The sequence below is a fragment of the Phyllobates terribilis genome, unplaced genomic scaffold (assembly GCF_046119375.1).
Source record: "Phyllobates terribilis strain yellow unplaced genomic scaffold, ASM4611937v1 Scaffold_7__3_contigs__length_470593459, whole genome shotgun sequence".
Classification (NCBI taxonomy): Eukaryota; Metazoa; Chordata; class Amphibia; order Anura; family Dendrobatidae; genus Phyllobates; species Phyllobates terribilis.
The window spans coordinates 278,706,000-278,722,311 of NW_027362767.1; the positions used below are offsets into that span (position 1 = coordinate 278,706,000).

The window sequence follows — 16,312 nt, forward strand, 5'->3', positions numbered from 1 at the left end:
TGAGTGACACCGGTGTCAAACTGTGTTAGGGTTTAGAGCAGGTTTCTCTAGTTAGGGTGCTCTAGAAGCGCGGCCCCATTATCGGAAGCCAGATAGGGAATTAGCGGAGAGTAGTTGATAGAAATTGTTTATTCTGTTTGTAATGTAATTTGCATTGCCATAGCTGGAGCACGGCGTGTGTGACGCGCTCCAGCTATCTCTTCTTGTAACCACCATTGTATTTCTGTTAGTCTTATTTTCCGGCATATAATCTTCGGTCTCTGAATAAAGCTGGTGTTTTGTTTCTGTTTCCTCGTCTACTGTACCGTATCTGAGACCTGCCCGGCGGTGTCGTTCAGGCACCGCTACACTGTTATTACTGGCCCTAAATTGCTTAGCATCTCATTGTCTGCCCCATCTTAACTCTCTACCGTGTTGATCCTGCCGCAGCCACTGCACAGGTACTCCAGCTACACACCTCCTGGCTGCCCATTGTGTTTTAGGCCACATTCACACGTTCAGTATTTGGTCAGTATTTTACCTCTGCATTGTTAAATGAAAACCAAGAGTGAAACAATCAGCAGAAAAGTATAATAGAAACACGTCACCATTTCTGCATTATTCACCCACTCCTGATTTTGTCTTACAAATACTGATGTGAAATACTGACCAAATACTGAATGTGTGAACGTGGCCTTATAGTGCTTCACTGTACTGCTGCTGCCAAGGCTGCCGTTGCTGACCCTTAACGGCCAAGCATCTCCTTATTTACCCTACCTTAACTCTCAACTGTACTGCTACTGCCACCGAAACTTCACAGCCATTCTAGCCACAGACTTCCTGGCTGCCCATTGTGTTTCAAAGTGTTTGACTTTATTACTTATGCAGGGGTTGCCATTACATACAGCGCTTAGCGTAAGTGAGTATACCCCCTGTAGTCTCAGTACGTTATATAAACAGAGCTCAGCATAAGTGAGTACACCCCCTGTATTCTCAGTACGTTATATATACATCGCTCAGCGTAAGTGATTACACCCCCTGTAGTCTCAGTACGTTATATATACATCGCTCAGCGTAAGTGATTACACCCCCTGTAGTCTCAGTACGTTATACATACACCGTTCAGTGTGAGTACACCCCCCTGTATTCTCAGTATGTTATATATATAGCGCTCAGCGTAAGTGATTACACCCCCCCTGTATTCTCAGTATGTTATATATACAGCGCTCAGCGTGAGTAGACCCCCTGTATTCTCAGTACGTTATACATACACCGTTCAGTGTGAGTGAGTACACCCCCTGTATTCTCAGTATGTTATATATACAGCGCTCAGCGTGAGTGATTACACCCCCCCTGTATTCTCAGTATGTTATATATACAGCGCTCAGCGTGAGTAGACCCCCTGTATTCTCAGTACGTTATATATATAGCGCTCAGCGTAAGTGATTACATCCCCCCTGTATTCTCAGTATGTTATATATACAGCGCTCAGCGTGAGTGATTACACCCCCCTGTATTCTCAGTACGTTATACATACACCGTTCAGTGTGAGTACACCCCCTGTATTCTCAGTATGTTATATATACAGCGCTCAGCGTGAGTAGACCCCCTGTATTCTCAGTACGTTATATATATAGCGCTCAGCGTAAGTGATTACATCCCCCCTGTATTCTCAGTATGTTATATATACATCGCTCAGCGTGAGTAGACCCCCTGTATTCTCAGTACGTTATACACACACCGTTCAGTGTGAGTACACCCCCCTGTATTCTCAGTATGTTCTATATATAGCGCTCAGCGTAAGTGATTACACCCCCCCTGTATTCTCAGTACGTTATATATACAGCGCTCAGAATAAGTGAGTTCACCCCTCTGTATTCTCAGTAAGTTATACATACAGAGGTCAGCGTAAATGAGTACACCCTTCTGTATACTCAGTACGTTATATATGCTGGATGCTTCCTTCTGTCCGAAGCCGGGATGGGTTGCGCCTGTGCAGTGAGGCGCCGGAGTCAGCACGTGTGCAAACCGCACTACGGCGCCATTTTATTGAAGACGCTGTATATACGAATTTGCACAGTGTCTTTAAAAAATGGAGCAGGATAGCGCTGTATGCGCACATGCTTACTCCAGCGCCATTAATAAAATTAAAAATGTACCAATAAAATGCTCGCCACCCGGGCGTAGAACAGGTTCAATAGCTAGTTCTGATATATTGACACTATGTCTGTATTTTGAATATAGGGGTAATCTCTTTGTAGTATTTACACTGTGTCAAATATTTATTTTACCAGGTGTACCCACCTTTTCTTCATCTGTACCCCCCATCTTGTGATATTCTTTGTTATACTGATTGAATAATTTTTATGATTTATAAATAAAGATATTTTTAGACCTAATTAAGAAGTTCCTTTTTGTGGTTGTGTTGTAATTATATGATTTGCATGAATTTATTTGCAGCAAATACATTTTTTTGGTAGGATACTCCTCTCTCTGCCTATAAGCCTTAGTTTTTCCAAACTGAACAATCCCAAGTTTGATAACCTGACTTAGTATTGCATTTTGCTCATTCCCTTAAAGGGTGTGTCCATTACTAGGACAACCCCTTGTCACCCCCCATGCTTGGCCTCGATAAAATAAAAAAACACATATACTCACCTCCAGTGCTGGCGCTGTTCCCGCGGTGTCTGCACCCCTGGGCTCTTGTACAGTGTTGGGACATGTGACTACAGTGCCCAGGTCCCCGCCTTCGTATGAATTAAACATGAAGAGGAAGTCAGAGATCACCTGCAGCCCGAACTTCCTCTTCATGTTCAATTCGACAGCAGGTGGGGACCGTGACGCCAGTGCTGATTGGGCACCGGCATCAGATGTCACAACACTGCATGAGAGCCCAGGTGAGAGCGAGTGCCGACACCGCGGGAACAGCGCCAGCAGGGGAGGTGAGTATATGTGTTTTTATTTTATTGAGGCCAAGCATGAAGTATGAGAAGGGCTTGTCCTAGTAGTGGACAACCCCTTTAATAATCTTGCATTATGTCAATTATGACGGTCTTATAAACTGTACACAGTGCAGTTCATCTTAATAACAAATAACAAAGTTGTTATTCTTCATGGGATGGAATATTATCAAATCAGCATTTCTGTCACTTTTTTGCATTTTAAATTTTACATTTTATGCTATCAACCATGTGGCACAAATTAAGTGTTACAATTATTAGGTGGGTAAGTACAAATAATTTGATACTAATTTTTTTTTATTCATATTTCATTAGTTTTGTAAAATAAATACAATCTTTGAAATAAAAAAATATTTGTTTTTGATGTGCCATGCTATGACAGCCATATGTTTTACAATTTTCTATCAGCTGTATGAAGGCTTATTTTTTGTTTGGCAAGATGTAATTTTCATTAGTATCCTTTTATGGTACATATAACTTTTTGATCATTTTCATGACACTCTTTGGGAGGCAAAATGAACAAAAAAACAACAATTCTAGATTTTTCATTAACTTTTATGCACCTTTTTTTCACGTATAATTATCTTTATTCTGCTGGCTGGTATGATTACACTGACGTCAAATTTACATACAGTAGTTTTCTTTTCTGTGAGTGTTGATAGGGTGACAGAGAAAGCACTTTTCCTGTCTTAATTCCTCACATGAAATTTTGTGACTATTGGCTGGAATTTTGGGAGTTCAGCTTCTGAGATCATAGCTGGCTCCAGGCCCAGCACATGCAGCAGCAGCAGCTGGAATGGTGCAGGGTCAACTCTTGTGTCTTTGCCATCCGATAACATCACCTGTCATGTGATCGCGGCGCACCGATGGATTGTTATGACAGCCAGAGGTCTACTGATGACCCCGTATCTATCATTATGATCCGCCTGTAATTTCTACTATACATAGCACAGGCGATTATACTATCACAGTTTCAAGTCACCTAAGGAGACTATTAAATAAAGTAAAAAAAAAAAAAAGTTTTTAAAAATCTGAAAAAAGAAAAAAAAAAGCACAAAAGTTCAAATCAACCCCCTTTTGCCCAATTGAAAATAAAACAATATGATTCCCCAGGTCAGTACGAGTACGCAGATACCAAACATATATGGTTTATTTTTTATTTAAGTGATGAAAAAAAATGAAAAAATTCCGAAATTTGTATGAAAAAAAGTTTCACGAGCCGGTATTAATAGGAGAATTGTCATAACAAGCATGGGGGTCTTCTGCAAATCCCAGGCTGTCATGAGAACCCATCGGCATCCCGCGATCACGTGACAGGGGCATTGATGGGCGGCCGGAATGACACACTTCCGGATGACGCAAGTTAAATCCCGCTGTCAGAAATTGACAGCAGAATTCAACTGGTTAACAGCCGAGGGTACATCAGATTAAATCAGCTGTCATATGGGGGGAAAGATGAGGGCTCAGTGCATCAAAGTAAGGGACATGACATAGGATGTAAATAGATGTCCTATGTCATGAAGGGGTTAAGGTTTTTGTTCCGTCATCAGTCATGAAATTCCGGAGTTCAACTTCGGTGCGTTGGCAGATATTATGCCAAGGCACTGAACATGGGACCATGGGAAACGGCATGTAAGCCACTGCACAATACCACCCACCCTCACTGACCTGCGGCTCCCATACTGCTTCCCATGTGCAGTGCTGGTGCAGATACATTGACGACCTTTTTATTATTGGGCATTATCACTGCATGCATATACTGTGATTGCAAAGTTTAAAAACAGCCTGTTTCTTACTGTATCTACAATTTATTTGAGGGTTGATATATAATAAAAATAAGATCCTGGCTCACGCTGATAGGATTCACGTCCTCTATTGTATACATTTACAACAAAGTCATACTGGTGGCATGTAAAAGTTTTGGCACCCTTGGTCGAAATTACTGTTATTGTGAACAGTTAAGCAAGTTGAAGATGAAATGATCTCTAAAAGGGCTAAAACTAAAGATGACACATTTTTTTTATTTTAGGCAAAAAAAATATATTTTTAATCTTTTACATTTTAAAGACACATTTCCTTTGTATTTTCGGCAAAAAATATATATACAGTACATACCAAAAGTTTGGACACACCTTCTCATTTAAAGATTTTTTCTGTATTTTCATGACTTTGAAAATTGTACATTCACATTGAAGGCAGCAAAACTATGAATTAACACATGTGGAATTATATACTTAACAAAAAAGTGTGAAACAACTGAAAATATGTCTTATATTCTAGGTTCTTCAAAGTAGCCACCTTTTGCTTTGATGACTGCTTTGCACACTCTTGGCATTCTCTTGATGAGCTTCAAGGGGTAGTCACCGGAAATGGTCTTCACTTCACAGGTGTGCCCTGTCAGGTTTAATAAGTGCTTCACGGTGGGAACCAGGCATGTAGAGTCCATCCGTTCACCTTTTCTGCGTCGCACAAAAGATCTCAAATTTGGACTCATCAGACCAAAGCACAGATTTCCACTGGTCTAATGTCAATTCCTTGTGTTCTTTAGCCCAAACAAGTCTCTTTTGCTTGTTGCCTGTCCTTAGCAATGGTTTCCTAGCAGTTATTTTACCATGAAGGCCTGCTGCACAAAGTCTCCTCTTAACAGTTGTTGTAGAGATGTGTCTGCTGCTAGAACTCTGTGTGGCATTGACCTTGTCGCTAATCTGAGCTGCTGTTAACCTGCGATTTCTGAGGCTGGTGACTCGGATAAACTTATCCTCAGAAGCAGAGGTGACTCTTGGTCTTCCTTTCCTGGGGCGGTCCTCATGTGAGCCAGTTTCTTTGTAGCCCTTGATGGTTTTTGCAACTGCACTTGGGGACACTTTCAAAGTTTGTCCAATTTTTCAGACTGACTGACCTTCATTTCTTAAAGTAATGATGGCCACTCGTTTTTCTTTACTTAGCTGCTTTTTTCTTGCCATAATACAAATTCTAACAGTCTATTCAGTAGAACTATCAGCTGTGTATCCACCTGACTTCTGCACAACACAACTGATGGTCCCAACCCCATTTAGAAGGCAAGAAATCCCACTTATTAAACCTGACAGGGCACACCTGTGAAGTGAAAACCATTTCCGGTGACTACCTCTTGAAGCTCATCAAGAGAATGCCAAGAGTGTGCAAAGCAGTCATCAAAGCAAAAGGTGGCTACTTTGAAGAACCTAAAATATAAGACATATTACCAGTTGTTTCACACTTTTTTGTTAAGTATATAATTCCACATGTGTTAATTCATAGTTTTGATGCCTTCAGTGTGAATGTACAATTTTCATAGTCATGAAAATACAGAAAAATCTTTAAATGAGAAGGTGTGTCCAAACTTTTGGCCTGTACTGTAGATTAGGACAGAGGACATTATTCCAGGATGGGGGACATCATTACAGGATGTAGATTAGGACAGAGGACATTATTACAAGATGGGGGACATCATTACAAGATGTAGACTAGGACAGAGGACATTATTACAGGATGGGGGACATCATAACAAGATGTAGATTAGGACAGAGGACATGATTACAGGATGGGGAACATTATAGGATGGAGGTCGGGTAGGAGGACATTATTACCGGATGGGGTACATCATTACAGGATGTAGATTAGGACAGAGGACATTACTACAGGATGGGGGACATCATTACAGGATGTAGATTAGGACAGAGGACATTATTACAGGATGGGGAACATTATAGAATGGAGGTCGGGTAGGAGGACATTATTACCGGATGGGGTACATCATTACAGGATGTAGATTAGGACAGAGGACATTATTCCAGGATGGGGGACATCATTACAGGATGTAGATTAGGGCAGAGGACATTATTACAGGATGGGGGACATCATTACAGGATGTAGATTAGGACAGAGGACATTATTACAGTATGGGGGACATCATTACAGGATGTAGATTAGGACAGAGGACATTATTCCAGGATGGGGGACATCATTACAGGATGTGGATAGGACAGAGGACATTATTATCGGATGGGGTACATCATTACAGGATGTAGATTAGGACAGAGGACATTATTACAGGATGGGGGACATCATTACAAGATGTAGATTAGGACAGAGGACATTATTACAGGATGGGGGACATCATTACAGGATGTGGATAGGACAGAGGACATTATTATCGGATGGGGTACATCATTACAGGATGTAGATTAGGACAGAGGACATTATTACAGGATGGGGGACATCATTACAAGATGTAGATTAGGACAGAGGACATTATTACAGGATGGGGAACATTATAGGATGGAGGTCGGGTAGGAGGACATTATTACCGGATGGGGTACATCATTACAGTATGTAGATTAGGACAGAGGACATTACTACAGGATGGGGGACATCATTACAGGATGTGGATAGGACAGAGGACATTATTATCGGATGGGGTACATCATTACAGGATGTAGATTAGGACAGAGGACATTATTACAGGATGGGGGACATCATTACAGGATGTAGATTAGGACAGAGGACATTATTACAAGATGGGGGACATCATTACAAGATGTAGACTAGGACAGAGGACATTATTACAGGATGGGGGACATCATAACAAGATGTAGATTAGGACAGAGGACATTATTACAGGATGGGGAACATTATAGGATGGAGGTCGGGTAGGAGGACATTATTACCAGATGGGGTACATCATTACAGGATGTAGATTAGGACAGAGGACATTATTACAGGATGGGGGACATCATTACAGGATGTGGATAGGACAGAGGACATTATTATCGGATGGGGTACATCATTACAGGATGTAGATTAGGACAGAGGACATTTTTACAGGATGGGGGACATCATTACAAGATGTAGACTAGGACAGAGGACATTATTACAGGATGGGGGACATCATTACAGGATGTAGATTAGGACAGAGGACATTATTACAGGATGGGGGACATCATTACAGGATGTAAATTAAGACAGAGGACATTATTACTGGATGGGGGACATCATTACAAGATGTAGATTAGGACAGAGGACATTATTACAGGATGGGGGACATCATTACAGGATGTGGATAGGACAGAGGACATTATTACAGGATGGAGGACATCATAACAGGATGTAGATTGGACAGAGGACATTATTACAGGATGGGCGACATTACTACAAGATAAGGGCCAGGATGGTAGACATTAATACAGGATGGAGGACATTATTACAATATGGGGACAAGAATAGAGGTCATTTTTACAGAATAGGGGATACTATTACAATATGGGAAACATTATTACAGGATGGGGGACATTATTGTGGCACAGACAGCCACCTGTTCCCTGCATTGCAATAGCCATACATGCCACTAGACAATCAGAGGCCAGCAACTGGCACGCCTGATGTCACTGCCATGCACCATTCGTTTCATTCCCCCTTGCACCTGCTATGGACAAGAGAGAGGAGGCTGTTTGTCATGAGAGAGGGGACAGGTGAGAAAAAAAATATATATATTTTTATTTTAAATGTATGTGAAGAGTGCCAGTATGGGACATTAATACAGGGTAGGGAGCATCATTTCACAATGGGGGGCATTTATACAGAATGGGGGACATTATTATAGGATGGAGGACAGGTGTGGAACATTATAATAGGATGCAGTACATTATACAGGATAGGGGCCAGGATGAGAGGCACTATTTCAGGATGGGTGCCAGGATGGGGGACATTATTACAGGTTGGGGGCCAAGATAGGCGACATTGTTTCAGGATGGAGGCCAGGATTGAGGGCATTATTACAGGATGAGGGAATACAGGATGAGGGCCAGGATAGAGGATATTATTACAAGATGGGGACATTATTACAGGATGGGGGACATTATTACGGGTTGGAGGCCAGGATGGTAGACATTACTAAATGATGGGGGCCAGATCAGAGGACATTATTACAAGATGGGGGACAGGATGGTAGACATTATTAGAGTATAGGAGACATTATTACAGGATGGGAGCCAGAATGGAGGATATTATTATTACAGGGTGGGGGTCATTATTACAAGATGGGAGACATTATTACTGGATTCTAGCCATGACAGGGGACATTATTAGAATAATAATGTCAGGATGGGGGACATTATTACAGTATAGGGGCCAGAAAGGGGAACGTTATTACAGGAGGGGGTCCAGGACAGATGACATTATTACAGGATGGGAGGCAGGATAGGGGACATTATTACAGTACAGGGGCCAGAAAGGGAATGTTATTACAGGATGGGGGCCAGGACAGAGGACATTATTATATGATTGGGGCCAGGATGTGGATCATTATAATAGGATGCAGTACATTATAGTCATAGTGGATTTTGTTCAGTAACAGGATGATTGGTAAATTAAGACACTATGTTGTAATAATATATGGTCATTGTGTGGAGGTATTTATCCCTTTATGTGGTTTATTATTGGTATATTACTTTTGGAATAGCAGACTTGTTTAGTAACAATATTGTATTTGTTTATTGGTAACTGTATGACTGCTATTCAGAAGTATTACATAGAAAATTATCTCATTACAGGAAGAGGATAGGATGGATGACATTTTTTATAAGAAGGTTTCAAGATGGGGGACATTATAATAGTGAGGGGGTGCAAGATGGGGGACATTATTACAGGAAGGGACCAGAATGATGGACATTATTAAAAGGGGCCCAAGACAAGGAACATTATTACAGAAAGGGGGCCATGATGGGGGACATTATTAGAGGATATGGGCCATTACTGCAGGATATGGGCAATGACAGGGGACATTACTACATGGTGGGGGCTAGAATAGGGGACATTATTACAGGTTGGGGGCCAGGATGGAGGACGCTATTTCAGGATGGGGGGTAGAGTGGAGGACAATATTACAGGATGGGTGGCAGGATGGAGGACTCTATTACTGGAAGGCGGCATACTAGTGCACATTATTACAGGATGGGGCCAAGGTAGGGAACATCATTACAGGAATGTGGTCAGGACAAGGGACATTATTACTGGATGCGGACATTATTACAGGATGAGGGACATTCATTACAGGTTGGAGGCCAAGATGGTAGCCATTATTAGAGGATGTGGACCATTATTACAGGATGGAAGATAGGACAGTGGACATTATTACAGGATGAAAGACATTATTTCAGGATGAGGGGACAAAACAAAGGACATTATTACAGTTGGGGACGTTATTACAGGACGATTGAGCTGTGTTTTTGGATAATTCACTGCCAACATCAACCCCAAGCCCCATCACCCTGACTGCCAAAACACGAGGACACCGAGAAGAGCCAGAATTGGAGCATCTCATGTGATGTGCCAATTCTGGGGCGGCTGCAGGCTGGTATTTTTAGGTAAGGAAGGGCCTAATAACCATGTAGTTTCCCAGCCTGATTATCTATCTATCTATATCTTTGCATATCTTTAACACATAATAGTCATTTCTATTCTGTATTCTATTCCGGTATGTATCAGACGCACGGCACACGGATGTCATCTGTGTGCTGTACGTGTTTACATGGTCCCATGGATTTTTATTAGTCCTCGTCATCCATGCTGTCGGAAAAAAACCTGATATGTCTATGTGTGGGTAACACGGCCACATGTGAAGGAGGCCTAACGCTGTACACTTTATTAGTTTTACAGTGATTACCCTTTATTTGTAAAGTTTCGTACATAAATAAAAACTGCACAATCTCATCCCAATGTCATGGCTCCTGGGGCCCACGTAAAATGCCATCGGAGTGGTTTCTATAAATTAGGACACACTGATCTTCTGGCACCTGAACACGGCATAGACTCAAAAGCAACAATCACATTCTTTCATAAGTGAAACATTGTTTTATATCATAGTTGAAGTAATAATCCAGCATGTTAAAAAGAATATTTTATTAAATTAAAGACCATATAAAACAAAAGTAACAAACATTACTACAAAAAACATCAAAAAACGAATGATCATATAGGAAACAAGTACTAACATTCACGTATAACACAGCGATCAACAAGCAGGTGATCCTGTGCCTAAACGTCCTGCTTTCTATGTCTGGCAGACATTTTCACTGAGTTTTATTTCTTTTTTTTTTTTAATGCCATATACAGAATACAAACACCCAGTAATAAACGATTGCCCCCTACTAAGCCCCCTACTATAGTGAGTCCTGAGCATTTACTAGATGCTCATTACTGCACAAAAGAAATCTCTAAGCTGTACAGTGAAATACTAAGTGGCAAACAATGGCAGCTAATAACCAGTGCTCGTCTATGGAGAGACAATAGGTTGTGTTCCTAAATCACATTCAAAATGGAAGAAAGATTTTGATTTCCTTTCTAATTTTTATTTGTTTTAATCAGCGGACACCTCGGTTCTCTCTTCAGGCTTCAGCTTCTTGTCTAGTAAAATCCCACATCGTTTCTAGTTTATCCAGAGCTAGATTATCTGTTGCCAAAGTAAAGGAATTTCACTGAATTTACAAATACTTACAATATATGAATGTGTATGGAGCTGTCAGATTCCCCTTTAAATTGTAATCTTCTCAATCATACGGGACACCTTACACAATATTGTACTTTGTGCATTTATATTAGGGTACAATCCCACGGGACCATTCTGCGGTGGAAAATCTGCTGCTAAAGTTGCAGTGGTAAACACCACGGTGGATTTTGCAGATTTTCCACACATTTCACCACTTGCATTGCACTTGTCATGCTGCAAATTTGAAATTCACAGCATTGATCTTAGGCCACGTTCACATGTTCAGTATTTGGTCAGTATTTTACATCAGTATTTGTAGCCAAAACCAGGAGTGGAACAATCAGAGGAAAAGTATAATAGAAACACGTCACCACTTCTGTATTTATCACCCACTCCTGGTTTTGGCTTATAAATACTGATGAAAAAACTGACCAAATACTGAATGTGTGAATGTGGCCTTACACTGGAGATTTCCCCTTCAGTACATTATTGAGATTTAGGGGAACCTGTCACAATGAAAATGCAGTCTAAGCTACAGGCACCATGCTATATACCAGGGGGGGCTGAGCAGACTGATGTATAGTTTTGTGAGAAAAGATTTGGTATAACCTGTGTTTTAATCATTTAAAGGGAACCAGTCACATGAAAACCTGCAGCTATGGGGTTAATCTGCAACTTAATAGCATTTTGAACCAGCACGGCACCCGCACTTAGACCCCCCCTGCCAGGAGGAAATTAATTTTATTCCTCCCGGTAGCGTTCCGGTTTCAGTCACGGGGGCTGCACCAGAGCTGATTCAGTCACTGCTCTGTGTATAGAGAGTGGCAGCTGTAACCGCTCCCCCGGCACTGACTGACAGCAGGATCAGCATTAGACCCCGCTGTCAGTCAGTGCCAGGGGCACGGTTACAGCCGCCACTCTCAATATACAGAGCGGTGACTGAACCCGCAGCGGTACTGCCCGTGACTGAAACTGGAATGCTACCGGAAGGAATAAAGTTCATTTCCTCCTGGCAGTGGGGGTCTAAGTGCGGGGCCGAGCAGGTTCAAAACACTATTAACCTGCAGACTAATCCCCCATGTGCAAATTAATAGTGTTTTTTCAAGTGACAGGTTCCCTTTAATCCTCTGTTCTTCATTGGATTTTCGGTCTAGTGGGCGGTCCGATCAGTGACTGACAGCTTTCTTTGTATAACTGTGCATGTAGAGGCAGCTGTCAGTCACTACTAGGCCCGCGCACTGGACCGAAAATTTCAGAAACAGCAGAGATTTAACTGAATAAATCACAGGTTATACTGAGACTTTACTCACTAAACTATGTGTCCATCTACTCCTCTCCCCCTGCTCTATTACATGATGGCAGCAGATTGGACGACATTTTCATGGTGACAGGTCCACTTTAAGCCCCCATTAACATTACAAAGCTGTCAGCAGAACAATGGTTTGTTCGCTCATTTAGCCGGCAGCTATCTCGTCTGACTCTCCCATACTCAGGATTCTTGTTTTGCTAGGCGCTCCTGTGTTCTCTATGAGAAAGGGGTAACATTTCTCCTTGTGGAGAGTGTCATGCCAGGCCTGGCATGCCAATGTGAGGAGACTTTTAAGCCTCGCAATGCTCCTCTGGGAAATTAAATATGCAAGTTGCCTCTTCAGAGAGGAAGAAGACAAGAACTCTACCGCCACCCACTGGAAGTAGCAATATTAAAGTGACTTTTAGGATTGCTGCTTCCAATAGGTGGCAGTAGAGTTCTAGTCTTCTTAATCTCTCAAGAGGCAACTTGCATATTTAAACTCTATGAGAAAGTCGCAGCCTGACTCATCTGGCAGAGGCTTATCTCCACGAGAACAGTAAGAGGGACGTGTTAGCTCCTTATCTCCCCCGACATCATTTGTCATGGGACGCCATACACATTAGACCAAACCCATTAAGAATGGACAATGTTAGTCCAATGTGAACCGGGGCCCTTAGTGAAATCTTATTTACTGTAATACATGGTGGGAGATGCTAGGAAACCATCATAATCTTTACAAAAATAAAAAATATTAAAGGACCACAATCTAGATACTTACAGTTTTCAGACCCGGTCTATCCCCCTGCACCGATGCTGCCACCTGCCATTTACAGTTCTCTCACTACATAGTAATAGCGGGTGATATACGGGCACTGTGTTGGCAATGGTAGAAACTGGCAGAACATTACTGGGTGCATCTCAGGGAAAAGGGGACCCCGCTTCCAGTACAGCTCCATCTACACCATAAGACCACAAGTAATATTAACACTGTTCTGCATTACTGCCACACACAAGAGAAATGTAAAGGAGACGTATAACAATGGCAGACGGTTTGATTCATTGTACATTTCAGAAGTTAATGTGAATATAGTGGATTATTTACATGTAGCAGAGCGCAATTTGTCATCTGTTTTATTCACTTGGTTAAGACTTGTAATTCTATGGACAATCAGCAATAAAACACTGCGATATGATGAAGAAATGGCGACCCACAACAAACTCAGCTCTGCTACACCATACCAGTAATCTGACGCACAGCACAGTTAGACGCTGTTAAATTCGCTTTAGTCGATAACTGACTGATTGTAAATCAACATTTCATTGAAATAGGAATCTCAAGTGTCAATTTATCTATGTCCCTAAATAATACCTTGTTACAGTGCAATCAACGCCACATTAAAGAAATGGCAATAAAAAGGACCGGCACATTTTAAGACCAATATTATGAAAAGGTTAGAAGATGCCCTTTACATAATGTTAGCACAAGCTGCATCCAGCATCATGTTGTGCCATGAGCAGGGATGCACTGCCATCTGCTGGACCATGGGAGGCATTACAATTCACTAACCAGAAATGATTACTGCACAGCCCAGCTGCCATCATTCATCTGGTCACTGTGGCTGTTTCATATTCAACAATATAAAGAATTGGACAATAATAGTCAGCAGTCAAATCACAGAAACAATTAAATACAAAATAATTTCAGCATTCTTCTAGACCCAGCTGAGGACCAATTCGTGGATTCTCCCTGTCATCCAGGCGGATCATCCAGGCGGATGAGGCGTCTCCTCAGTGAGACCTACTCCCGCCCCAGATCCGGTAAAACTGTAGTTCCAGCAGGGGCTCTGTACAATAATACCTCTTGTAGGATGACTACCCAGGAGGAAGCAGCCGGTGTGATGTATCTGCACCCAGCCATCGTAATGGACTTTCAGAACAGCCGACCATTACTGGCCGAAATGTGAACAAATCACGGCCAAGGCGTCTCTGCACTGCAGCCTCTGAAGAGTGTGCACCAGGTGCAGGAGCGTACACGGCAGGTCAGAGGACAGATGAGCGTGCAATGCCTGAAATCCTGCCATTCCCTCCACAAGATGTGGCTGAACCCCCAGAGCAATTCCAATATCCCGGAAATCTTTGGCTCCAGGAGTCACAGCGTCCAGTTTTTGTGCAAGTAACAGAAGCAAAGACTCTGGAATTTGAGAGATGGAAAGACCTGGTGGAAAAGGAAATAACATTACTTGTTAGAGCCAGGCAAGAACGCTTCAGACACTAACAGTCATGATCATCACTTTATTTACTGATTTGTGTCGATTCATATCATCCATTAGTTTTAGGCCACGTTCAGTATTCGGTCAGTATTTACATCAGTATGTGTAAGCCAAAACCAGGAGAGGAACAATCAGAGAAAACGTATAATAGAAACACGTCACCACTTCTGGATTTATCACCCACTCCTGGTTTTGTCTTACAAATACTGATGTAAAATACTGACCAAATACTGAACGTGTGAACGTGGCCTATAATTGATGAAAGTAAAGCTTTGAAGTGTCCGATTTCCTTGACAGTGGGGGCTAAATAGGCAGGACAATCATTTCATAGAGACCGGAAGATGTATGTAGGTCCAAGTATAGGTCACCTTTTTTTTGTACTAGACGGCACCTTATATGTTATATTACATGTGATGTACCTAGATCACGCTGATTGTCATACTCCCGCTGCTTAACTCCACATTAGAGCCTTTTTGGCCATATATGTATTGTGTATTTCACAGATTGTGAGGCCCTCAGCTTCATCATTTCATTTTAAATGGCTGCATGATTTTAAGACTTATTTGATATAGCGTCCCATCCCCTGATGACGCCGCACATGCGGTGAAACACGTTGGGGAGACGTGTGGCTTAAACACAACTTGTCCTATTCTACTATACAAATGGTGGCACCCTCGAGTTCATCAAATTAATCAATATAGGTGGCTACTAAAAAAAAACACAATAATTGTAGGCAGATTAGGGACAATATTTTAAATACTCTTTAACTATAAATAATAAATGTTTTATGGCCCGAAAGAGAGGGATTTCTATATGGGGGTTCTTCCCTTTTTGTCAATTTTGTTTGATACATGTCAGACTCATAACCAATAAAATAATTTATTAATTTCTATCTATCGCATTGTGTGAGGCCTGATTCATGAAGGTTATTTTGCATAAGAATTTGCTCAAAAACGAAGAGAACGAGGAGTCAAACAAATTGATAATAACCAAATGACACAATGTAAGGCAATTGATCCAAGATAAGACCACCAGAAAACAACAGGTGACAGCAAAGATTGGAAAGAGGTACATATTTATAATCCTGAAAAGTGCCTGTAATAAAGTGCATGGAGATTACAATATGGAATACAAGTGGATCATGTCTCTCCATCAGTATTCTAGAGGTAATGTAGAATAGAAGTGCTCCATGCCCTTACAGTATATCAGCATTTTAGGCGGCCATATCCATCATGCGTTTCCCAATTACAACCTGCCAGTGGTTGTATCCGTATCGCTGTATCATATCGTATTGTTGGTAATCACAGTC

General features: G+C 41.6%; 1 protein-coding gene across 4 annotated transcripts in view; it reads right to left on the reverse strand.

The window, feature by feature from the left end:
• Nucleotides 1–10,841: 10,841 nt before the first annotated feature.
• Nucleotides 10,842–16,312, reverse strand: part of EDA2R (ectodysplasin A2 receptor) — a 49,542-nt gene continuing 44,071 nt past the window's right edge. For all 4 annotated transcript variants that reach the window (XM_073640910.1, XM_073640908.1, XM_073640909.1 and 1 more), the window contains one exon: nt 10,842–14,948. In XM_073640910.1, coding sequence (XP_073497011.1) covers nt 14,680–14,948 — 269 coding nt within the window. In that variant the 3' untranslated portion in view covers nt 10,842–14,679. The remainder of the gene's footprint in view (nt 14,949–16,312) is intronic.